This window comes from Accipiter gentilis, chromosome 12 (genome assembly GCF_929443795.1).
Source record: "Accipiter gentilis chromosome 12, bAccGen1.1, whole genome shotgun sequence".
In the NCBI taxonomy this organism is placed as follows: domain Eukaryota; kingdom Metazoa; phylum Chordata; class Aves; order Accipitriformes; family Accipitridae; genus Astur; species Astur gentilis.
In genome coordinates this window covers 11,550,909-11,577,615 of record NC_064891.1, presented here as the reverse complement: position 1 = coordinate 11,577,615, position 26,707 = coordinate 11,550,909, and the positions used below count along the sequence as shown (strand labels likewise).

Below are 26,707 nucleotides of genomic sequence, written 5' to 3'. Positions count from 1 at the left end.
TCTGATATCTAATTCTCTGCTGCCTCACAGTGCATAATATTCCACACTACTATATCTGAAACAATACACTCAAGTTAAATCAGTCTTCCTGGGACATCAGACAGCGACAGAAACACCACAGTTAAGAGTATTCCTTTTCTTTGACTCTTTTTAAGGACAGAATATACTTATTACTTATTATTTCAGCCAAGTCAATATAAAACACCTTAGGAGCTTCAGGTCAAATTAAGAAAGAATATATGTACGCACACAGTAAGCACATTGAACAATGGCATAAAGGTACTATAGCTAATGGATTGGGAATGTAAAATGATTTAGCAGAACAGAAGTTCTTAAAAGTTAATTCATTATGTCATTTAAAGAGGTGATTAAAAAGAGGTTTTGAATCTCCCTGGAGGAAAGATTCACGGCTCAGTGCAACCAAATACATGTGAGTACCTCTGGTGGTTCTGCAACTGACATTTTATGACACATCTATCATTTCTCTACTGCTAACCTTCTACATGATCTTATAGATAAAGCAGCAAATAACTTGTAGAATTAGACTTCCTTCTGTGACAGGAACCATCTTGTGTCTTGACAGTTCGGGCTTTCTGCACCTTCTAGCCATTCTGCCTTAACACAAAACACATCTAAGCTTCTATTCTGAGGCAAATATTTGGGTCATTCCTATGCAAAAGTAACTGAAAAGGTATGTCACCGTATTTTTTAAATTTATATCCAAGTGGTTTTCTTTACCACGGGAAGTTCTGATTTCTTTCCACATATGCTACACAAGGTGAAAAGACACTGGGTTTTAAACAACTGTAGTAATTTAAGCAGTGCTGACTAATGTGGACAAATTTGTAATATAGTGAATAGACAATTAGCTCTTAGGGGAGAAATCTGTTATTAAACAAATTTATATTATATTATATTAAACAAAACATTAGGCCACCAATGGACTAAGGAAATAACAAAAAAGTGACAGCACTGACTTTGGAACATGGAAGAAGATCAATCTGACCAAATGCAAATGTTTATATTTGATCTTGGTCACTCTAGAAGCATTTTATGAACAACGGAAACAATACGTAGTTCTAAGGTGCAATTCACTTAAGCAGTGCCTGCCTAAAGATGAGCCATTTTCTATGTTGTCTACTATGGAAAGTTAGAGGACTACCTCTGACTTGTCTACATTATAAACCTCAAAATCTGGGCAAGATGACAGACTGTTTAAGTGATGGAGACTAAAATGCTATGAATTTCTTCTTCCTGGCTAAATCCTCTCCATTATCCAAATGCTGTTTGGCATAAATGAAGCACAAAGAGGATAGCTCTTGTTGTCCAATTCTTCAATGATTCTAATGCCACAAGACTGCAGATTCAAGCTTGTGTTGCCCATTTCAATGGGCGTATGCTAACAGATGCATTGCTTAAGTGCTCACAAAACAGAATGAGGAAAAAAAGGATAGATCATTCCCTTCCCAATAATGGATATAGTTAATATGAAGCTTTTTCCTTGGCAATTATAAAAGAGTAATTGCAAGTGCAGAAAAAGATTAGGCTTACATGAAGAAAGTGAAGAGACCCCCACCCTGACTTTAATTCAAGACGTCTCTTTTGAAAAGCGCACAAAGGACAAGACAGTCAAGAGGAGATCACACAGCTAATTATTTGGAAAAAATAATTCCACAGTGTTCTAATTTTTCATTTTGAAAATGTGATCAACTCTCAAGGAAATACAGAAAGCGTGTGTATTGACGGAATGAAGGAAAAGGTAGACCAACTTACTGCCTAGACCCCCAGCACTGCACAAACTGTCAATAGAAAAAAAAAAATCATATTTAATTTCCCCCCCTGTAGGGTTTAGGGATTAATCCGTGCGGGGCCCGGACGACGAAACACCAATGTGATGATTAAAGTCGCCAGTTTATTGAGCTTAGCTAATCATTTTTATACAATTCTCTAAGTTGGTGAGAGACTTTGATTGGCTACTACATGCAAGCACTTGGTGTCCACACGCACAAGCATAAGCGGTGATTGGTTACATCGTACTGTCCACGCGCATAAGCATAAGCGGTGATTGGTTACATCGGTACTGTCCACGCGCACAAACATAAGACATAATTGGTTGTGTTAATTAGAGCATACAAGACTTGTCTTAGTCCAATTGGTCAAGATAAGCCCCTGAATTGAGGTTGTTTGTGCCAAGTTCCCTTTATCGTGGAATGTGCACCTGTGTTTTCCTAATTGGGATCTTTCTTCTTCTATCTTCTTATTTATTCTGTTCAAGGCCTTCTAAAGGCGCCTGGAACAATCTTGTGACCATGAGCTATTTTCAGGTCCAATAACTAACTTCCATATAACTGAACCCTACACCCCCCTATTATCAGCTGCTTTTCCCTGGGAAAAATCTCAATGCTGTATAGTCATAAAAATTTCACAAAGAGTAACTGTAACAAAACAAAAAAAAAAGATATTAAATTAGTAGACCATCAGCCAGGACAATCACGGTCTATTAAGATAAACTTACTCTGTGGATATCTAGATAGATTTTCTCTGTATGCCCATTTAAATGAATTATTTGCTCTGCACAGGCTCTTAGTCTTCTAAAAGACACAAGGAAAATAAAATATAACATTGTCACAGCATAATGGTCCCTCCTGCCTGACAGACATTAGGAGAGAAAAAAAGTTACTGAAAAATGAATGTTGAGATGACATTACCAAGCTTACTTTCAAAGTGGGAGGCAATTAGACTATGAAAATGTTCTCTTCCGTTATTTCTATTATACTGGAGGAAGATAAAGTAAATAAATATGAAGATGGATGGTTACTGTTGATGCACAGTGACAGCTACACAGTATGTTACATTGAAGAACTATGTTCTATCAGTCCAGATTTTACACAGTGACAGGCAAATCTGTAACAATCAGGTAGTCTAAAAATCTGAAGTACAGTTTCAAGTTGTTTGGGTCTTGTTTTGGGGGGGTTTTAATTGAAGAAGTTGTGGTGAAACTAGAATAAACTTCATCTGTTGTTTAATAAAACAAACCATTTCTTAGTTTTACAGGATTTAGGTTAATAAACTGTCAAAAGATTTTCAGACAGGGTCTTGATATTTGTGTCCCTGACACTATAGATACTCAAGCTGAAGTACCACCACTTTGCCTCATCTTTAGAGGTGCAGAAGAGGCTCATTTTAGAGGGTTTACTTTTGACTTGACTTCTTCTAAGGTCAATACATATGATACTGGTAAAAAATTACCACTTAACCTTGTGACAGCAATTTTCGTAAGTGCGTGCTCAATTCCAATTCACAAACTTTAAAGAAGAGGGTAGTTAGCCTGACGTCCAAATATTAACTATTCTGGCCACTTTGCAAATCTCATTTAGGTGTCTGAAGAAGAAATTCCCTTGAAAACCTGATCTTGCATGCAGTCAGGATCTCCCTCCTTGGAGACAGTCAAAAGGTTCCTGCACATGGCCCAGCTTGAGCGGGGGGCTGCGACCAGATGACCTCCAAAGAAGTCTTCCAACCTCAGCCATTCAGCAATTCTGTGAATGGCAACGTACAACTTCCCTGTACTTCTGCAATCCTACAGGATATCTTTCGTTATGATGGCCCTCTATTTTAACTCTTGCAGTGAAAGAACAGTACAGACATAGCTTCCAACTTGCTCACCTAACTTGTGCCTGAACTTGAGAGGCTTAGTGAATCAATCCTTCTAAAGCGAATCTAGGTTCTCTATGCACTCAACAGAGCAAAGCCTTTGTCTCAGAAGACCCAAGACAAATGCTGCCTTCTTGAGTTAGGCAGTGAATCATGAGTGATTACTTTTGCTATCAGTTCGGCATTAACCCTCCAGTTTCTGAACTCTGTCCTATCCAGAGGAATGGGCAGAACCAATCCTTGAGGTTTTCTGGATGTTGGGAGCTTTCTGAAGCGTTTTAGGTTACTTTGCATTAACAGACCACATGTAGAAACATTCATCTTACTCTCAGCAAGCTCACAGCCCTACCAGATACGAGTATATGCAGAAAATATTAAATAGGAGACATGTCAAACAAAATTAAAAGACAAAAAAGCATTATGCCCAATTCTACATTGCTAGTATTCAAAACATAAGCTTAGTAGAAATGAGCTAATCTTGAGTACTGAAATTATACAAAGTCTGCATTTAGCAACCTACTTTCACACTTGCAGCACACAATTCTCTGTCACAGTCAATGCAGCAGAACTCAGTAAAACACTTCTGTTTAATAGGATGTCATTTATCTGCAAATATACTTTACAATAACGGATTTTCAACTACTGCAAATTGATTTTATTTCATTCCTTCCCACATGTCATTGTGCCACAGAGGATAACTCCTTTGATATTAATAGTAATGAAGATGCATTGCATCTGACATCCCTAACAACATGTTTAATAGAACACTTTAAGTAAATGAAGAATCAGAAGGGAGCACTTTTTCAGATTCCACTGTTTCAGAACACAGTTCTGTATAAATGAAGTTATCCTACTTAAAAGTTATTTCCACTTTGATATTATTTCTATTTAATTTGACAGTTTTATTTTAGGAAGATAACATTCTGACATACTGCAAATTACTCTCCCAAAACAACACAGTTTATCCTTCTGAATCTGCTTTAATTAACTTTGTCTCAATAGCCTCCTATTTCTCGTAAGTAATTCTGGCAATTAATCGCCCTAACTTATCCTAAAATGACAATCCTAAGGTGTCACTCACAAAGAGAAACAATACAAAACATATCGTTGCAAACTGCTACTGCACACCACAGTGGGAGATTTATTCAGGCTTTATTTTACATATTTTGTTACCAGAAACTGCTGCTTCTGCAGAATAACAGGAGTTTTGCCAGTGATGTGGGTCAGACCTTATTTATTTCCTGCCATTTCAGTTTGCACTTAGGAGATTCTCAAAGCGTGCTCACCCACCTGACTCAAATGCTGCCGTCATGTTCTACACAGAAACTATTTATTTTCACCTTTACTCCAGCTCTCTCCCATGCAATTTGTTTGTATAAGGAAAACACCTACTTATAGGAGATATATCTTATTTATAATTGCACATGCAGAGAACGTTTTGGAAAAGAGCGTATGCTGCAATTTTAAAGCAAATCAAAGTATAACTACAAGTTCAAACCTTTTGTTTAAGGAAGCAATATATGCAGGGTTACTGCAGCTTGACAAATACATTAACACTGAAAAACCCCAAACCCTAGTTAAAAATGAAACAAAAATGACCATCAACTGCACGCAGTGCTGCCATTGCCTTTCCTTTTCCCAGTTTCTTTTTCCATTATGAAAATTCTAACAAAACATTCTCCCTTATTTTTACCACAAACAGGGCAACAATCAGCATCTTACAGATTTTTAGCTTCCAGACCAAATACAGTTGTGCAAGGTGACCTCTAACTACCCGCTTCGTAACAACATTCTTCACAAAAAGAAAGCGACGTATACAGCAAGAAATAATGTTAAGATGTTACTCCTACTGAGCCGTAACTACCACCTCACTGAACAGCCCAATAGAGTGAAAAATGACCTTCAGGAATGTACAAATTAAAATGTTAAAATGGAAATCGTCAAGTCATTTAGCACCAGAACAAGCTTTTAAGGCCAATATTAACACAAAAATTGCTTGCAACCAAGAGCCATAAAACAGAGACAAGAAAGGTGAAATGCTGCAACTAACTCTGACATCTGAAACCTATGTCAAACTGCTAATAATCCAGTCCATTCTTCAAAATTTATGTTGACATTTACTTTTGCTCACCACATTTACCTCCTGCTAGTAAGACTAGCAACATGCACGTTACATATGAATAGCTCTTGGGTCCAGCCCTGAAGTCCTGTGCTGTTTTCAAATGCCATACTGAAAGTATGTGCTTAGATTAAAGCTAACCAGACCAGAGAGTTAACTGCTATGCAATTATGTTTAGAATTGTGCATGTTGGGTGGCTTGTGCCGTGTGTGAAAACACTACCACTCTTACTCGCTTTTCTTTATCAGTTACTTACCAACTAGTTGTCTTTAATTTCCTTTTGGGAGACTATTTTCCATATATAGTAAGGGGAACAGAATTCAGAGGAGCCCACCAACCTGTTTATAGAACTTAGCTCAGCAGGCCTGTCACCTGAGAGAAAACAAGTGATAGTAACCAGGGAGTCATCTTATCTTACATTCTTTTCTAGTACAGGTACAAGCGAAACTGCACAGACTCTCCTCCAGCCTGCAGGTTGAAGGAACTGCTACACCTCGGATCAGTGACTACACAAAGCCAGACAGACAGGGTCCAAACAGTTTGTGTTGGTACTTACTGATTTGTGTCCTCTGTGAGTTCCAACTGTTAACAACTATTCACTTTAAGATTAAAAAAATAAAATAAAAAAGCAAAGCACTTTGCTGTAATGACTATTAGTTTGTGCATATACTTCACCTGTACATCGTTGGTGTTCATTCTTGTTCCCTCCTTCCCAACGAAGATGTCATCTATGTCAACCAGAATGTACCTATCCAAGGACAGTCTGAGCTTCTTTCCAGACAGGAAAGAGATGGCATCTATGAAAATCAGCTTGTGCAGCCAAAAATTCAAGTTATTGCCGAAAAGGACTCGTTGAATCCCATCGTGGAGTCCCAGGTCGTGAATTACCGTGGCATAGAGAGCACTTATAGCAGCAGGTGGTGAAAGGTTTCCTGGTGTCTTTACTTTTGCAAATATCACTGGTTGATAAGCTGTATGATTAATCTGGAAAACTGCCCAGTCATTTCCAAGCAAGGGACCTTTCTCAAGCTTAGAAGATTTAGTCACATGGAGCAGTGGGGAATGAGGGTTAATGCAACAGTCCTTAATACCCAGATTGCTGTGGACGTGGAAAGGAAAGCCCTTCAACTGAGAGCTCTGCAAGCTGTTCTCATTGCCTTTGTGAAATCCAATAACACCTACACCATATTCTATACAGTACTTATCTAGAAGGCCTCTGTTCCAAGAGTCCATATTCACATACTTTAGAATATTTTCATATACTATGAGAGCATATTTGCCTTTATTTTTGTCTATAAGCACTGGGAGGTCACCCTTCCCAGGTGCAATCTCAATGTGAAACTGAAATCTGCTAGATTCTAAAATCGTTATTATATCTTGGCCTAATGTTGAGTACTGACTCTCCACAAACACCAGCACTACGAGATCTGTCCTCAAGGGATCAATAGGCTTCAGGGTCTTCATATCCATCAGCTTGTATGGCAACAGTTGAGGATCACCACATTCCACTTCTGAAGAGATTTCAGAAAGTTCATTTTCCTGTTTGTAGCCATTATACAAGTAGTACGCAGAAATAACTATGCTCACCATACAAAAAGTGGCCAGCAAAATAACTGTTCTTTGAAAATGTCTGTGAAGTTTCATGATAAAACTCATGTTGTTTACTTGTCTTAGATTGTTCTCGACAGCAGCATTAAAAACAAACACAGATTCTCAACAACTTGTTCCAGTCCTCTGGAATATTTATGTCACCATTGCAGCACACACATCTATCTTCCACAAAGCTCTACAGAAGGTATAATCTAGAAGAAAAGAAAATCAGAGATTTAATTGAGGCATTACACTTGTGAAGTATCATCACACTTCAACTAATGGTGAACAAAGAAATCACTGCCAAACAGAGGTTTGGGAGCAAACAGCTCAAAACTTTGATAGTTTCTTTTGAAATTTTGTCTTAGTAGCGTTATTTCTTCCTGTTCCCACTAGCTGCCATGTGCATTTGCATGTCTCAATCTCACAGGCTCCTTACCCCAGAGGATCAAGTAAAAGAGGGTACACACAGACGGCACTGAAAAGCAAAACACAGCAGCAAAGAACTTACTGTTTTTCTAAAATTTTTTTACCCAAAGATAAAAGTAAACTCCAAGTAGACAATTGCTGACAACCTAAACAATGAAGAAAATTTATAACCTTCCTCCTTCCACCCCCAAGAAGCTGGGCAAGCATCAGTCTACATGATTAAACAAATTCTGTCTTATATTAATTTTTGAAGAACCAAGAAGTTCTTAGAAAAACATGCACATTTTAACTGTTGTATACATACATACTGATATACTCTGTATCACATGTATTACAGGAGTATTTTTAAAACAAAACCATACTTTTTTCTGCAACATTAGAAGTAAACAAATAGCATTTTACTGGACTGTGTACTGTCTTGCAAATTGTTGGAAGCACTTTGTATTTCTTTGTATTAAGAAAAAGCATAAAATAATCCAGCTCTTAAATTTGAGAAGAGAGTAATAAATCAAAAGCTAACTTAAGAGGCAGATCACCTAAGGATATACTTATGCTTTAACTTGCACCTAAGAAAAGCAGTCATTTTTCAAGCTAACAGTACAATTGCTGTCAAAAGTTTCTAGTAAAACAACTGAATGATGTGAGAAGCATAAAATAATTAAGTACCATAAGTTATAAAGGAAGGTTAACAGCAGATTTTGAAAAAAAATCCTAAGGGTATTAAGATCTAGAACACGCTATTGTAACTTCACAATGTAGTACACATCCATTCCCCTTTGTAAATGGGACTAGGATAAGCTATGGGCATAACATTAATATGGTCATTTCCTGACTGCTTAATCCTTCCATGCTCAGTTTTTTGGAGAAAATAAAGTAGGACTTAAAACTGAATACCAAGAAGGTCCAGAAGTATAACCAATAGAAAATATGAACTTTTCTGTACAAATTGACAGAGAGAATTAAAATTTTCTTGAGAGATCATGATAACAAATGATATCTACTCAAGCTCTACCCCATGTTTTGTACTTTCTAAGGTTTACTAGGTTTTCATTAGAAATTCTGATTCCTAGAATGGCTGACAACCTTCAGTACTGAATCGGGGAGCAGATAATAATAGAAGAAATACAGTCAGCTTCTGGTACAAAAGAATTTGAAGTATATAAAGATTAATTACATATTAATGAAGGGGAAAAAGAGACTTGTTAAAAAAAAACCAAAACCCACCAAACAAAACCACCAAACAAACAACAGACAAAACCAAACAATGTGTCATGTACTTCGGCCACTTAACCACTTGACAAGAGCTCCTCATACCACAGTGTAAAGAAGGTGGCATTTCACTCCGAGTTTTCAAAGAAGTTAAAAAATATGATGTACTTAACAGCACCTTTGTAATTTCCACAACTTTAATTAAATCCAAAAGATTGATCCTCCCAGTGCCAGGTACAGCATGAGCACAAAGTAAAAATAAATGAGTAGGAAAATGAGATAAGGAGAAAGAGAGAAACTACATGGCATCCTATTTATCAAAACAGCAAAAGCAAAATTAAGCACCAAGAGTGAGCGTATGCAAGCTGTCTCTCTCATAATTAAGATTCCCCTTAAACCTGCATCTCACCAGATAAGCCCACATTCTGGGTCTGTTCTACTCTCTTCGCCTTCTACTCCCAGATACCAGTATATTAACCCTTTCTGTTCCAGGTGGACTTACACCCAACCTTGAACCTTACCTGCAGCTGCCCAAAGACTTGCACATAGCTTTTAGACAGGAGACTTGCCTTTCACCCAGGCATATAGGCTCATTAATCAGTGTCAGACAAAAATAACATAATCCCAGTTTCTCAGTTTCTAGAAGCATGTATCTGAAAAGAAGTTAAAGAATGTATAAAGACCAAACAAGAATCTGAAAGTACCTTTAGAACTCAAAGAACATTTTTTAGTATTGAAATGTCCAACCCTTGTCACACTAGCTTCGAGAACATTGGTTTAGATAGCAGAAAAGAGATATTTAATATGGTAAGAAGTCAGGTGACAAAGAAGGAGCTCTATCCTGAATGAGTAAAACCAGAGGGATGTTTCTAGACAGATGATTTTTCATTACACACACAAAGGATTCTCTTCATTTTTGCATTTCCAATTTAGCTGCCTGAATGCCAAGAAACTCATAATTTTAGTGGCTAAAATTAATACTTACTGCATTCTGTAGAAAAGCTGTACGTAGGCCTACTTATCTTCAACAACCACAGACCTAGCTAGCTTACCTCACATAGGGCTCAGGCCTGGTTCACATGAGATACAAGCCTGCAAAGCAGAACTCTTGCTGACAAAAGTACAACAAATCACTTCTTTGAATGACACAAAGTCAACCACCACACCACCACCAAGCACAATGCTTGTCTGTTTCTTTTAGCCCTAAGCCCCTCTAACACAGCCCCAAAACACCCCTATTCTCATGACAGAAACCACCAAAATCCTATTGAGAGGAAGTTCCCAGCAGCATCATTTAGAAGTTTCTTTCTTTACCAGCCTATGCTTCTGACAGTCACCTGAACCTGAGAATCCTGCCTGGAGCCAGAAAAATTTACAGTGACCTAAGCTCATGGCAAGAAAGGGCTGATTAGACAGAGTTGTTTGAATGAGTTATTACAGAAGGGTTGCAACCCAAGGGCTGCTAAAGTAGGCAGCAGGAGCACTTGAAACATTTTCAGCGAGGACTCAGTTCCTAATGCCACTCCGTGAAGCAGAAAATATGGAGCCAGCCCAGAAACCTGTATTTTCTTTAAAAAAACCCTCTGTCATTTTACCCTTAGCTCCTAATTGCAGGTACCTCCTGGGGCTACAGAGTGCAGCTGTAAGGAGGAGTGGATGGAAATGCCAAGACAGATGCGAGGTTTGACTCTGAGGAATGAGGAATTCTCCAAGACCCAGCAGGACAGAGACAGACTTGGCATCCTCACCACTGAAGACAGGAAGGAAGGGGAACGGAACAGAATAAGGCACAAGTTTTAAATGCATGCTCTCTTCAATCAGCTTCATGCTTATGTAATTTTCACTTACTTAAGCACTGGTTTGCGTGCCAAGAGTTCAGAAGAATACGGAAAGAAAAAAATAAAAAACACAAAGAGACATGCATTTAATAATGTCAAAATCGTTTCAAGCCCTGACAAGGTACAGTTGCCTTCCTAGATGAACAGTAGGATTTTACTCTGAGCAACAGTACTTGCTAGATATTCCATTGGTATCTTACAGCACCATGCTAAAATAAGTCATCATGCACCAAACTTGACAGTGGTATAGAGATCTTTGGGGTGCACCATCCACAACACACTGTGGGTCCTATCAAGACGACTACAGTGACCTTTATCACAGCTTTAGACATGGCTTCAGGGAAAATGGTCCTTGTTTGCTATCACTTCCAACAGTAAAACCAAAGGGCATAATTCAGAATGTATCAACAGTGGGTTAGCTGTTAGAAGCAGCATTTCAGAACAGGACAGTACTTATGGAGTCTTACTTTCACAACAAAAGAATACAATACTTTACAAAAAAAATGAAGAAGTCATAAGAGCTTGAACTGCAATACAAAAAGAAATAAATCCATGTATACGAAAAAGCCCTAAAGAAAAAAAAAATTAAAAAATCAAGGAGTCTAGAAACTCTTCACAAGAGTTCAAACTCATTAGTATTGTTTCAGTGAAAAACCATGAAAAAGACCTGTACCTAACATAAGCAGTCTTAGCTCATTGATTTCAATGGAGTCACGTGGAGTTCAATGAAAGGAGGATGTGGTCCCACATATATCTCAAAGCACCTGAAAACAGGTGTCAGGCATTATATGCATCCAACATTCCACAAAGGTGATGCTGAAATAGGTTTTACCTATAAAATAATTTGCGTGGTATTTTTCCACCATCTGAAGCAATAAAAGCTGCCTCATCATTCTTTATCTAGAACCTTATTATTTTAGAAGAATTTGCATTTGACCTCCTATAGAATTTTGCATTTTCATGCCACCATCTGAAAATTCAGACCAGAACCTTTTACCTGTGTTGTTCCAAGTATGAGGTATCAAAATGCCTCCTTAATGTGAAAATTAGCATCTTTCAATATTTAGAATTTTAACTTGTGGACTTACTATGGAGGAGAAGATCTTGCTAAAAGAAAGCTGAGTCATAGAAATAAGTTGTGCATTTTATTCTGAATACAGCAAGGCTCAATGTCATTCTCGTCTACTGTAGAATTGACTTCTGCAACCCAGGACTAGTTCACATGAAAGTCTTGTGGGGACAGGAAATAAGGATTACCTTATTAATGGGAAGATTTACAATTCTAAGCAGTACTGCTGGGTAGTCACAGTTACAGGTATCTTCAGAAAACTAGCATGAAACAGATGCATCACAATAGAGATCTTCAACTGTGAGTTTGTTTGGGGTTTTGGTGGTGGTGGGGGGGGTGTTCGGGTTTTTTTAAATTCACTAACAAGGTAGTACTGATGAGAGAACAAATACCATGATGAACTCAAAAGAGTGGAATTGCATCATAAGTCTGCTGAGTTCTTACCATTTGCAGCTTGCTTTAGTTTATTGTTTCATTGCTAAGCATAAGTGACCAAATTGTTGGCTTCTATAAATCATTTCAGCACAATAACCCCAATGGAAATATTTACAGGAGACAACACTGGCTGGGGACTTAACTTATTAATGAGATGCACTAAGTGAACTTAAAGAACATGAAATCATAAATCTTGATTTTTTGTATTCTGGCAGTAAAACTTATGTAATAAATACCAAAGGAGCCTCCCCAGAAGTCTTTGCAGTCAGCCTGGAACCCAGTCTCTGGGCTCAGACTCATGGGCAGCCGCTGACAGTCTCTGCTCTGTGAGTGTCATGGCAACCCTGCAAACATTGTGCCCTTGTTGGTATATTTTTTGCACTAAGACTTTCATGGTGCACATTGTTCCTTTCCAAGAGCTTTGCATGACTGGCTTTTCCATGTAGCAGAAACATACTATTTTCTAGTTGAAAAGAAATGTGGTTCTGACCATTCAATTTCATAACTGGTATTCATATTTTCTGGAACTAAAAAAAAGAAAAAAATCCTTCAAATGGTATCAGTTTCAAGCTTCCATCATCATACAGTAATTAATAGATGCTCAAATAGGAAGCTAGGTACACACATGAAGATAGGCACATAAAACTGCATACAATTAAAAAAAAATAATCTCTTAAAGTTTTATCATGAATATCAATAAGATTCTTAAAACTACAAGAAACATTCTTCTTGAATTCAGTTGTGTAATAAACTATAAAGATTAAAACAATGGGCTGAGTTAAATATCCACAAGCAAATGAGAAATTGCTCTTAAATCACATTTTTCAAAGCCCAGTAAAAAAAAATGTGGTTTACTTTTACCTCAGGCCTGTGCAAAGGCAACTGTTTACTGACCCTTGATTAGAAACAATAAAGTTGTGTCATACTGACATGCAGACATAAAAAAATATTGTGAAAGAGTAAACAAAAATCCTCTTTATCAAGAACTGCCAAAACCCAGAGCTAGTTCAAGATTGATAAGTCATTGATATTATTCAGCTATATTACATTTGCCTGGTTACATATGCCTGATCAAATCTTTAAATATCTTTCTCCTCTTCTAATAATCCACACAATTACATTCTAGTTCTGTCCTGGTTCTGTTCTTTACCAAACTGGCTGCTACCACAGCACGAGTGACATACTCCTGATAAATTAAATGAAGGATGAGTTTTAAATGAAGAATAGACAAAAAATAGACATATTGTTCAGCATGTTACTATGGGCATTTAAATCTCCACTGATTAGAATGTTATTTAATTGCTTGGAACATAAAAGCCTGCTTTCGCCAGCCAATACGAAATATGACCTTAAAGGAAGCATTCTGAAGTCATTACATTAGTGTTACTAAAATGGAAATATTTTGATATACAAATGACACGGTAGGAAACAACAAAGTGCATTTATAAACAACCAAACCTCGGATGGAGAGTAGTACTCAGATTTCTAAATCCATTATGAAAATATGAAACTGGTCTCCAAATACTGAGTACCTCTACTTACAACATTATTCTACTGACTGACGTATTCAAGCAGCGATAACTCAGACAATCAAATCCAGGCTAAGAATGAGATCTTACGACTGCATATTAAGAAGACATTTTCAACTTGAAAAGATGGTGATATGAGACATGAACTGTCAAGGGAAGTCATCAAGACCCTTTAGGATCACATAACAAACCCGGTAATGTGTGAATATTGAAGGACTTACATTCTCTCATATATGTTAAAAAAAAAAAAGGGGGGGGGGGGGGGTTGGCTTAGGCAGAACAAAAATTCTGGTAGATAGATACGCTTTTTCAAGTCCTTAGGACAAGCAGTTTTCAGTCTCTATTGTACCCATGTTATCCTTAGCTCCATACTGTATTGCTTCATGGATTACTTGAGAACCTTACAGGACAGAAATTCATGCATCAGAATTTGTCGTTAAAAAATATTTATAAAAATCAAATATGATATTTTAAAATACTTTAAAAGAAGGCTTGGAAGACTTTAACAGAGTACACAAGTCAGGTTTGGTCTTTAGATTACTACTTTACATTCATGCAATACTTTCTACCAAAGGATCTTAAAACACACTACATCCCACACGATTTTTCTGAGACAAACCCTATTATTTTTCAACACTTGCAGAAATGTCACCATCTAAAGACTAAATGATTTGCCCAAGGTCTTTAAGATAAACGTATGGAACGTTCTCTTGTCCATGCCGGTACCATTACTTCCCCCTCTCTTTTCTCCCACAACTGCCAAGCGCGAGCCAAGCATAAAGAGTTAATAAGGCAGAGTTCGTCACCGTTCCTTCGGAGAGACCCGAGCGGTGATGCCGGCTGTGAAAGAAAGCCCATTTCTTCCACTTTCCATTTTATTAAAAAGGAAAAAAAAAAACCAAAACCGCCACACCAAAGCCTGAAGCAATTATCTGGCACATCAAGTATCGAATGAAATAATATAAAAGTTTTCTGCCAGTTCCCAAAGGTTGCATGCGACGGTTGAAACGAGCACTAAGACGCACCAATTTCTGCGTGGCATTTGGGGAATCCAAGTATCTAGGAACACCTGGAGCTATTATTAATAATTACTGCACTACGATGCCCGATTTTGTTCCCAAACGCAGCAACCAACCAACGTCCGCAAACACTAGAGGGCAACAGCGTCGCACAGAAAAAGTCCGCGAAGAGAGGAGAAAGGGAAAAAAACCCAACAAACTAACCAGCTGAAGGGTTGGTGTGGGTACCACACCAGGAAGGCAGATGCCAAGTGAGCTACTACAGAAGAAAACCAAAACAACCCCTTAAGAAACACGGCCGAACCAACCCGAACACGCTCCCCCCCCATCCCCATCCCCATCCCCGCAGCGGGACGCTAGGGCCGCGCCCGTGCGCTGGGGGACGGAGCCCCGGCAACGCTGCCGCCACCTGCCCCCAGCGCCGGGCAGCCGCCCCGTCCGGCCGCGCTCCCGGGCCGGACGGTGCCCGCGGCGGCGCAGGAGCCTCCGGAGCGCGGCTCGGACGGCGCCTTGCCGGCGGCGCACAACTTTGCCGGGGGGGGGGGGGGGGGGGGGGGGAGGGAGCGGGGGCCACCGCGGGGCGCACGGCAGGAAACACCCGCGGAGTTCGGCAGACTTCTCCCCGCCGGGCCCGAGGGGCACCGCGCGGAGGAGCCGCCCGCCCCGCCCGTTACCTCCAGGCGCGCTCCGCCGACATGCCACCGGCCCGGGGCCCGCCGGAGGGCGAGCGCCCGCCGCAGCTCCCGCTCTCGTCCACCGGCGGCGGGCGCAGGGAGCTGGGGACGCTCCTCCGGGGAGAAGCGGCTGCACCCAGCGGGCGCGGGGAGCGCGGCGCGGCACCGCCCCAGCCGCGGCCCGCCCGCCCGCCCGCGGGGAGGTGGTGGCGATGGCGGGGCTGGCCGCCCGGGGGGTGCGAGCGCCGCTCGCCTCGCCCTCCCGGAGGAGGGGCACCGCGCCGCCGCTCCCGCACTCACCGGCGAGGGGCGGGCGGGGGCTCCGCCGCGCCGCCTCCGCGCCATTGGCCGGCAGCGGCGCTGCCGGTCGCCGCCGCCGCCGCTTCCTCCTCCTCCTGCTCCGCGGAGGCTCGGCCGGGCCGGGCCGGGCCGAGCGGAGCCCTCGGGCTCCTCCTGCCCTCAGCGAGGCGCGGCATCTGCGGCCCCTCCTTCAGGGGGACCCGAGGGCCGGGGCTCCCGCCCGAGGCAACTCCTGCCACCTCCAGCAAATCGCAGACTCCCTCTGCGGTGGGTTTTTTTTACCCCCGATTTTAAATACAGTGCGATTTTTTTTCTTTTGCTCCTCCGGAAAAAAAAACCTAACGTAGCAAGCCCCTTCTGCTGGGGGGAAGTTTAACTCAAATCCGCTGTTTGTGCAGGTTTAGGATCTGACTGACTTCTGAATCGTTTTAAATGTGGCGCACAATGGTGGAAATTCCCGAAGGTCAATTACATTTTCTCAGGCACTTCGGGGTTAAAATCTTGAAAGAATGCCAAGTAATGTGTTTGCAGCCTCACTGCTTTCCTTTATTGAATTTTCTAAGCCCATCTTAAACAGAGTTAGTCCCTCTGTGTTTTCACTGATACTCTGCATCCTTCACTCCGGAGATGAGGCTATTCCATTACTGCAGGTTAGGGAGTTACGATTCCCTGTCTGAACCGTGTTAGCTGACTTCTAGCCTTCACAAATGGGAAATAAAATTAATAAATTTTACAAGTGCCCTCTTGATCTAGCTAATTTACTTCACAATTGCTTGATGATTGTTAGCTCACCTAATGGTCGATAGTTCAATATACCAGATTAACTCCATCACTGGCGGTTGTCTGTCCAAACCTTCCCTCCTATGACTCACTCAACACAGAAACTTAAAGGAAAAAAGCTAAAGTCACCTGACGGTTCCTTTCCCAAATATCAGCAGAATTTACAGCTCTTGATTCAGGAATATTGTTATTTACTTCTTTCCCCTCTTTTTTCTCCCTTTTATTCCCATGACACGCTCTGAGGGAACACCCCAAATTTTAATGTTTTCTAAACTAAAAAGCAGTGCGAGGTCCCGGGCCCCATGAGCTAGGCTTCCAGTAGGACAGAGAACTTGTTGACACGCGCATTTACTCTGCGTGAGGTTATTAACCCAGGGAATAGAGAGTCCATCTGAAATCTTGTTGCCCTCTCAATGTCCTACACAAAGGGATTTTCTCCCACGTTAAGCTTCTCGACTGCATGGGTATCCTGATACAGTGTTGTCTGGGGGCCTCTCTATTACAAAGGATTTTTCCTACAACATGCTATGAGGTACGGGGTGGGAGCCTGCCAAAAGTCACTGAAATTCTTGGATGTGAGCTCAAACTCACAAATGTGCATGGTTTCCCTCCTACCATTCTTTTTGAGTGGCTGGCACTGTTTTTATCACTGGCCAACATGGACAGAAGAGCGTTACATACCACTTGTCCTCATAAGCACTTGGATGCTCACAGAGATGTGCTAGACATCTCACAGCTGAGGGCTTCAGCACTGCAAGTCAGCAGCTGTAGTACCGAGCGGTTCTGGCAGGAATATTAACAGCTTTGATCTTTCTTGGTGCTACTTTTCAGTTTTTTGCTCTTGAGCTGTCGTTGCAGCGTGAACTGGGCGTTATGCCTTAGCAATACATCTTAAGACACTGCTGAGTGTGCTTCTGGCCAAGATTTCTACCTGGCCCCCAGTACCTCACAAAACAAACTGTAGTAACGTGGTGCTGCATTATCACAGAGTGCTACCACAAATGCCAAAATTGTGGCTGTTCACAACATCTGATGTGCACCACCCCAGAACTGAATAGGTAAATGAGTAGTTAATCCAGACAAGAAATTAGGTGGGAGGGAACCTGGTGGGCTACTGAACTACATGCAAAACAGAAGCACATGCAGACAACTGCTAGTTTGTACCATGAACTAAGGCAACACCTATGCTGCTGCTGCTGTTATGCAAGGCAGAGACCAAACCCTAGTTCCCAGATGTATGTACTGACTTGTGTCCATATACTCAGTAAACAATAGACACTAAAGCAAAGCGCCTTCTGTTCTATTCCTGGGAATGTTTGCCAAGGAAACTGCTTACCTCATTTCAGACTGGTGCCCCAAACTGTCTAAATTCCAAGTGAAGGATTCAAGACTCTCTAGAACGTAGACCAACACTACAGATCGCAGGATGGCTGAGGCTGGAAGGCACCTCAGGAGGTCATCTTGTCCAGTGTCCCCCCGCTCAGGCAGGGTCACCCACGGCAGGCTGCCCAGGACCACGTCCAGACGGCTTTTCAACACCTGCAAGGACGGAGACTCCACAACCTCCCTGGGCAACCTCTGCCAGTGCTCGGTCACCCTCACAGTGAAAAAGTGTTTCCTGATGTTCAGGGGGAACCTCCTGTGTTTCAGGTTGTGCCCATTGCCTCTGGTCCTGGCACTGGGCACCAAGGAAAAGGGTTTGGCTCCATCCATCCGCTTTGCACCCTCCCTGCAGGTGTTTGTACACATCGATGAGACCTCCCCTGAGCCTTCCCTTCTCCAGGCTGAACAGTCCCAGCTCTCTCAGCCTTTCCTCATAGGAGAGGTGCTTCAGTCCCTTAATCATCTTAGTCGTCCTTCACTGGGCTTTTCCCTCATAGCTCCACATCTCTCTTGTACTGGGGAGCCCAGTACTGGACCCTGCACTCCACGTCCAGGTGTGGCCTCACCAGTGCTGAGCAGAGGGCAAGGATCACCTGCCTCGACCTGCTGGCAACAATCCTCCTAATGCAGCCCAGGATGCTGTTAGCCCTCCATCCAAGGGTACATTGTTGACTTCTGTTCAACTTGGTGTCCACCAGGACTACCAAATCCTTTTCTGCAAAGCTGCTTTCCAGCCAGTCAGCACCCAGCATGTCCAGGTGCCTGGGGCTGTTCCTTCCCAGGTGCAGGACTCTGCACTTCCCCTTGTTGAACTGCATGAGGTTCCCGCTGGCCCATTTCTCCAGCCTGTCAAGGTCCCTCTACAGACATACCACAATTCTAATTTGAATTTGCTGATTTCCCATTAATGTGTGCCTTCAGTTTATGTGAACACACGTCGCTTCGGCATGAATTAACTACACTTGGAAAAATAAAATGCTTTGTACACACAAACCTTTACTTTCCTACCAAAACAAGTAACTTGGGCACTGAAATGCCATTCAGTATCTGGCATTGAATCCTTACTTTGAATATCTGTTCTGTTTCTGATAAATTTGTTTTTTCCAAGCTAATTACTTTGAAAATTGTACCTTAATGAATTCCTATCTATATAAATTACATTGTGTTCTGACAGCACTGCTGACTACTTGTGCCCTTATACATACACATAACTATGTGTGCACATTTACACACAAGCTGGTAACTCTGATTACACACTTTCTCTTGGAATACCACAGTGAAAAAGGATGACAAAATGTGCTTAAGAACTTCCAGCAACAGTTCCATTTCAGTTCAGCTTGGCTTTTTAGCCCTCTCCTATCTGGAGCATGTTTAAATATGTTTTCTTGCAACAAAGGCAGGCTTAAAAAAGAGGTAGCTACCTTCCCTGGTGATAGCCTTGGCTTTTTGCCTTTCTTACTGCTGGCCTCTACACATGAATGCTCTCTTTCTCATTCACATTTTTCTTCAAATTCAAGTCTTCACACAGTGCTTCCTTCTTTTGCATAATTGGCAATTTTTCTATCTTTCTCAAAGGAACTGAATCCTATCTGGTCTTGGGGTCTTATCTCTTTCAGGCTATTACTGCAAGAAATATTTCTAACCATTGCATGGTTCTAAGTCTGCAAACAAACTCTTGGTCCTTCCAAGTCCTGCTGAAATCTGTGTAAAATTTAGATGTTTTTGTTATGGTGGTTATTACTACAACTCCCACAGCAATTTGTGTCTATAAGATAGACAAATTGATTACCTTGGGCATCATTCCATAAGCCAGGGAAAGGTTATTGGTTGGAGAGTTACATGTAATAACAACAGTTTTCAATTAATAGAGAAATACTTTATCTAGTCCTGCCATTTTAAAGATTAGATACATCTTTTAACCAAACACTAATTACTATTTGTATTACTTTTGTTGACATTTCTTGCAGGGAGCCATTACAGTGATGTAGGCATTTGAAAACAAGGAGCTTCTGAGCATTGGCCTGTCATTAGTAATTTCATTGTTAGTTTTTTAAAGCTATTACAAATACTACTAGCCAAAAGGCAAAGCTACTGTAGATTCATAATGGTCTTTGGATTAATCAGAAACTAGATTTTAAAACAAATCTAATACGCATACTATATAAACAATGCTTCATATATTTATTTTTTAAATACTATGCAAATATTAATTAACGAGTCCTTAAAGGGTATTTTTGTCATGGGTATTGATATTAGTATTGCTCTCCACACACTTGACATAGAATATTACTCCATGAAATTGCCAAAGATCAGGGCAGTGACTCAGTGAAGGTTGAAGTCAGAAGTTCTTGAGTTCAGACTATGAGACCATATCACACTGTATGAGAACAGACATGGTCTGAAGCCAGTGAATACTGTGCTATGTTAAAGTGCAAAGACCGAATTTTTCCCCTTAGTTAAACTGGAAAAGGCTTTCTTTGCAAGTTTCATTTATATAACGAAGAGAAAAATGTGGCCTAAGATTTAAGAAACACATGTGGTCAAGAAAGTAATCAACTAAGAAGCTGTCTCAAAGAAAAAAATCCACCCCCCTGTTCAAGTCTATAATTTTACTACATTTTTACCATGTTATTACAATACCCTTCATTTGTGAAGTGTTTAAAGATTATTCTGTAGCAAACAATATGGGAAACCAGCCACGCTTGCGCATTTTCTCTAAAAAGTTGCTAGCTTTCAGATGGAAAATACATTTATAATTTCTTTTCAGCAGTTTCTATTTCATTTTCCATACCTTATCCTGAAAAATCCTACTATCTCCATACATTGTAGTAGTATCTTTCAAACTAGTAGAAGGCGAGTTGCTAATTACATGCTGTGGGTGATGACTACTTGGCAGCAGAAAGGCATTTTTATCTCTAGGCTTTGAATAAACTATTGTTATAAATATGTTTTGTTCCATTTTAATCAGGGTATCGAGACAATTGTCATCTTTGTACAATGATCAAATGGCCAGCTTTGGAATTGAAGCAGCTCAAAAAATCATTAGGTATTTCTGTTCTAAGCTGCAAAACCATCATTGACTACTCAAGTCACATGCCATGCGAAGTGTAAGACAGATTCATTAATGAGGAGGACTGAGTATTTTCTGTCACAATTTACCAGGAAATTTGCTTATGAAAAGAGAGGAAAGACTCTTCCTTCCCATTATACCAGGTTCGTAGGTTTCAAGTTAATAAATATTAAAAAAAATAGCAGCATAGATTCAGAATGTATTAATTTTAGTTAGCTGTTTTGAATGTATGTCAACTTGAGTGAAAGCTCCTTAGTAATATTGAAATTGGTTACAGGAAAGTGATAATGGGGATGGAAGAGAATTAAAAAGAAACCAAGTTGCTATAAGCACTATTGACACTCTAACGCATCTTTGCCCTTCTTAAGGAAGTAATACGTAATTAAAACTTCTGTTAAAAATTGATTTTAGGATATGTAATAAAACAGAGCATACTCTGGGCTAAGAAGAACTTGCATTATTACCCTGAAACCGACTCATTTTTCCTGTTAATAACAAAGGAAAAGTTCTAAAAAAATCTTTTAATTTGCAAAGGGGAAAAAAATGCAATTGCTGTACCCACCTCTTCAGTACAGCAATATTCCAAACTCTTCCCAAAGCAGAATGTCATTTACAGTTAGCTGGAAAAATCACCATAATTTCATCTTTCCTTTCCCTCACCAAAAGTAACTCTGGAGAAGAAGGCTAATCTAGCTAATTTTTTTTAAAGAAAAGAACGATCCTTCAGCATTGCCTTCAACTTCTTCTTGCCCTTCCCTTTTTTCTATACGAATAAATTCCTCCTGCCTTCTCTGCTCCTTGAACATGCGACACCTAAAGCAGAGCCTGGCTTCCCTGCGCCCTTGGAGGCAGCTAACAAAGAGCAATAAACAGAGGAGTTTGCACAGGAATGGGAAGAGATTCAGAATGCAAGGTAACACACTGCAGGATCAATGACATGAATGTCTGCTATAAACTGGGAGCTCATCAGTTGGAAATCACTGAGGTGAGAAAGGACGTGGGTACTAGTCAAAGTTAGAGAATGTCTGTCAGCTGCCAAAGTGATGTGTCTAGAAAATACACAAGCGGCATTTGCAGAGGGAAAGAAGAGGTGGAAATATTGACAGTGTTGATGCTGTTGCATAAGGCTGTGATAAGTCCTCACCTGGAAGGCTGTTTAAAGTTCGGGGAAAGTGATTCAAAGTGGAAGAGGTGGAGAGAAGAGCTGTTACTGTGATCAGGGGAATATGCAGCCTGTCGTACGACAGACAAGGTGAAGGTTGGGAGGTCATGTAGCTGCTGCATATGAGGGGGAGAGATAAATACACAATGGTAGCTAACAAGTATTTAAGACAAAAGATTTTTGGCATAAAAATGATTGGGTAAAAACTGCGTACATAGTTAGGCTGGAAATTAGAAGCAGCTTTTAAATCATCAGAGTGAAGCAGACTCATTCCATGAACATTGAGGGCAAAAAGCATAGCTAACTTTGAGATGGAACTTGAGCAACTACAGGACGTTATTCATCAGTGCTAGATTGGACTTGATGACTTAAAAGGATCTTATCGATCAGTGACCCTATATTTTTTATTGTGCTGGGATCAACAACAATGAGAACACTGATAATAAATCCTCATCGCTGACATTTAAAGTTGCTATCAGCTGATAGAGCTGCGGGGTTTTGTTTGTCACATTGATTGTTTCAGGCTGTCTGTAGGCACTATCAAAGAAGAGCACCTGCATTCTGTTCACATGAATATGAACACTACTTTCCAAGTTATAATTTTTTAATGAAAGCTTGTACTGTGGAACGCAAGATTTTAGCCTCTGGGGAAATGTATCAGATTGTCATCTGTCCCAGAAGTCAACAGGTAAAGAGAAGAAAGAGGGAAAAGTTGAGGGTTTTTTCCTGCTAGAATTAATTTGAATGCTTTATTTTCCTGCTTATTAATATTTCAGTTCTCCCCAAACATGAAATGGATTAAAATATCAGATATACTGGTAGAAATCTTATTTTTGTCATTTATTATTTTTATTTAATCATAGTGAATTATGCCAATAGGTTGCCCATATGTAATCATGCACCATGCGCAGAGATCTTAATTACCCTGTTCATCAAGTAAGGATATTCATGATAGCACATATTATCCAGGGTATTATCCTATATTGTAATATGTGATGCCACATGAATACCATATGGGAGAGGGATTTTAAAAAGGTTACAGGCTAATAAGAGTATTTTATTCCACTCAGAAAACTCAAGAGAAACAGTTCTTTTCAAAGATCCAGAGACTGTAATTACATGCAAAAAGTTAAGTCACCTTAAAGGTAAATGCTAACCCAGAAAGACTGAAGATTAAAATTAAAAGCTGAAATTTCCTATTGTTATTAGTGTCCCACTGCACTAGATATTGTGCAAATATATGAAAAAGGTGGCGCCTACCACAAGGAGTTTAATTCTACCTTTCAGCTTGTGTTGTTCTAGAGAAGAAAACGTAGTAGGTTTAAGCTAGCAGCTGGTGGTCATATAATAGCAGTGAATCATAATGCCTTATAATGCCATGAATTTTGTGTGTAATTCTCTGTGAAATTTACTAGGACCTGTGCCTAGAAAATAATGCTTCGGCAAAGCCCCAAATGTCAGACTTACCATTGCATTTTATTTTCCCGAGATGTGCCACAGCCCTTGTGCATCATGCTTTCTCCTAAGTCATGAACTCCATGGGACAGGGCACAGATGGAGCTAGAGAACTAAGCTGACTTACACAAAATCCGGATACGGTGCTCACTCATCATTTGCCCGTGAAGTGTCATGCACATTTGAGATTATACAGATATATTAACAGCAAGCGATGCTTCTATCATCCTTCAATTAGGCAGGGGGAGCACAACTGGTATCTCTGTTGCATGACAACACTACTGCGATTCTGTAATAACTACATTGTGTCTTCCGACACAATTTGTAATCATCTGGATCGTATTTAAAGTCTTGATCCTGCAAACAAATCAAGTATACACTTGACTGTACACATAGGAGTAGCCTCTGTAGCAGTAAGGCCTAGTAATCTCTGTGTAACTTCAGACTCAGAGGCCTGGACTCATTTACAGCATCCCCCTGCTTCCCTCCTCTCTTGCATTGTCTCAGTCTTACGTTCCTGGGCAAGGAATCGACACAATTTGCAATACTGAAATGAGGATACAAATAATTCTAGTACAGTAGTATGGAAATTAATTATGGGTTGAGTCAGGGGGCTAATGCCTCTTCCCATGGCTCTAGTGGGCTGAAGCATGTTCATGGTGGCATGCTGCATCCCCGACTTCTGGGCTTGAGTGCAGGCTGGGCTTTGCTGGTGACCTGCTGTGGGGCTGGGCTGCTCTGCATGACCCATCAACACAGGGGGGTGGAAAGGACCGTGACCACACAGGAGATAGTCTGTCCTTTCCAGGGAACAAATGAATTACTATCCAATAAAGAACAAAATCAAACAAAAATAGCAAGCTACTTGCAAATCTTGTATTTCCTAAAGTATTACTCTCCCACCACAGTGAAAGCCCTGATTAATTCTCAGAGCCTCTTCTCTTCAAGAGGCACTTCAGGAGGGCTAGATTGCCAAAGATAGGTCTGGGCTGCTGCAATGTGATCACAAGGAGCACGTGCATCCCTCTGTGTGCTAGGCAGAGCCATTTGCTACTGGTGCGAGTAGGGCAGAGCTCAGATATGAACCGCATGTGAGGCAGCTGCCATGTGCTCCTATCAGTGAAGGGAACATCAGCAAAGCGACTGCATCCTCATCTCAGAATCTTTCTGCCTCTTTGAGGAATCGTTCCTCCTCCCTTTTATTCCTCTTCTACCAGCACACTGTCCCCATGGTTTGAAGCTAAGAGTTTCCTGTTCAAAGGGGCTGCAAATGGGTAACAACCGTAGAAAGTAGGGGGAGAATCCCCTTTTCCCCCATTTCTTTCCTTTTCCTGCCTTTCTTCTTGCTTTTCTCTTTCTTTCCCCCTCCCCTTCTGTTACCGTCTTCCCTTTTCTTCCCTTTTTTTTCCTCTTTTCCTTTCCCCAGAGAAGCCAGATATAAATAAGATGTACATGTTTAAAACAAAACCACACACATTATACAGAACTACAATAATATTGATCTCAGCAAGGCTATTGTTAGATGAAAAAAGGACAAAATTCACCTCATAGTAGCAATGCTATAAAAAAATACAGAGAAGCGTTGTCAGCTCTCATAAGCCAATTTACACAAAGGTAAATTCAGCATGTTAGTCACTCCCTGTTAAAATATCTAAGCCATGTGACTAGCAATCCTTGGCTTCAGAGGCTGTCAGTGATACTGTACTGAGATAAATTTCACCGTGGTCACCGACGTCTCTCCCGAGAGAGAGGGAGAGACCCTTTCATTTACTCTCCATGTAAATCAGATACAGAAGTTTTGTAATTTTAATAGTATCAATATAACATCCTCCAACTGAAATGTAGCCTACAAAGGCTACAGGACTTAAATCTTCCTTTTACAATGTAAGAAACAGATACAGTAGAACCACCGGAAATGTTTGCAGTTGTGCACATCTAGGGTTGTGATACAATAATCTTAGGCAGAAGTTAAGGGAGTTGCCTTCACTGTGATATTGGAGGCTGACTACTGATCATCTCTGCTTATCATTCTGGTTTGCTGTGGACAATGAGATGTTGAAAGAGCTTGACGGTTTCCTGAATCTAACTCTTCAATCTATTGGCCTCCCTCATGCCTCATAAGAGTAATATGGTAACATTTACCTTATAAACTTTTTCCTGCTCTAGGACCCAGCTGGAGTACAGGGGCAAAATACCTAACCGGTTTTAAGATGGACCTATGCATTAAATGCCATAAGGCACATGGGAAAGCTGAGGCATACTGAATTTAAATAAAAGGCCCAAGTTCACAATGAGTGAGCACCAGAGCCACCAGAAGAACTAAAGAGCTCTGATTCCTACTGAGGAGCTTCCACCTCAGTATGTTTTTGTGTCAGGTATTTTTCAGAGGGACACTGTGCCCTACCAGACCCTCTCAATTAGTACAGGGCATTGTTTTTAAATTATTTGGCTAGAAATAGTATTTTTGCTCTTCCAGACAATATTTGCCATTTGAAGCTTGCTCCTGACCGCAGATTGGTGGAGGCGTATGTTTTGCCTGTAGCATAGGAGCATTCTCCTTCTTTCCTTATCTTAACACTGCAGTATTTCTTCTCTGACATAAACAGTGTCCAAAGTACTCTAATCCCGTCCACGTACAGTACAAATAGAACAAACAAGGAATGATTTATGCACACTTGACTGTGCTCTATATCTTATTAGATGAAGATGAATTACTGTGCTGGACAGGGACACATTCTCCTGAAAAATCCATCTTTGTAGATTTCTGGTGCTCAATCTTGTGTCTTCTGCAAATGTATTTTAGCATGCTATTGCTATTTTCCACTTGGTGATCTCTGCTGTACCATGCACAGTATGGCCCTGAAGGAGTACTGAAGCAGGTTCCCTTGCTAGCAGACTGCCATAGCTGCAAGATACAGCTCCCGTTATATCGCTTACTCACAAATGATTCTGCTCTTGCGTTCTATGACAGATGTCATTTCCCAATTTCTGC

General features: G+C 40.6%; 2 protein-coding genes across 3 annotated transcripts in view; one reads left to right on the top strand and one right to left on the bottom strand.

Moving 5' to 3' along the window:
- Positions 1 to 15,689, bottom strand: part of LOC126044780 (bifunctional heparan sulfate N-deacetylase/N-sulfotransferase 3) — a 72,019-nt gene extending 56,330 nt beyond the window's left edge. The window contains exons 1-3 of one of the 2 annotated variants that reach the window (XM_049814961.1): positions 15,566 to 15,689; positions 6,662 to 7,575; positions 6,449 to 6,544 (exon numbers count right to left, since the gene is read on the bottom strand). In XM_049814961.1, the coding sequence (XP_049670918.1) occupies positions 6,449 to 6,544; positions 6,662 to 7,429 (864 nt within the window). In that variant the 5' untranslated portion in view covers positions 7,430 to 7,575; positions 15,566 to 15,689. Of the gene's footprint in view, positions 1 to 6,448; positions 7,576 to 15,565 lie in introns of both variants that reach the window. The other variant, XM_049814960.1, reaches the window with a different exon arrangement.
- The window catches only part of PRSS12 (serine protease 12), a 759,839-nt gene that overhangs the window by 114,263 nt on the left and 618,869 nt on the right, over positions 1 to 26,707 (top strand). The gene's annotated exons all lie outside the window — the stretch shown is intronic.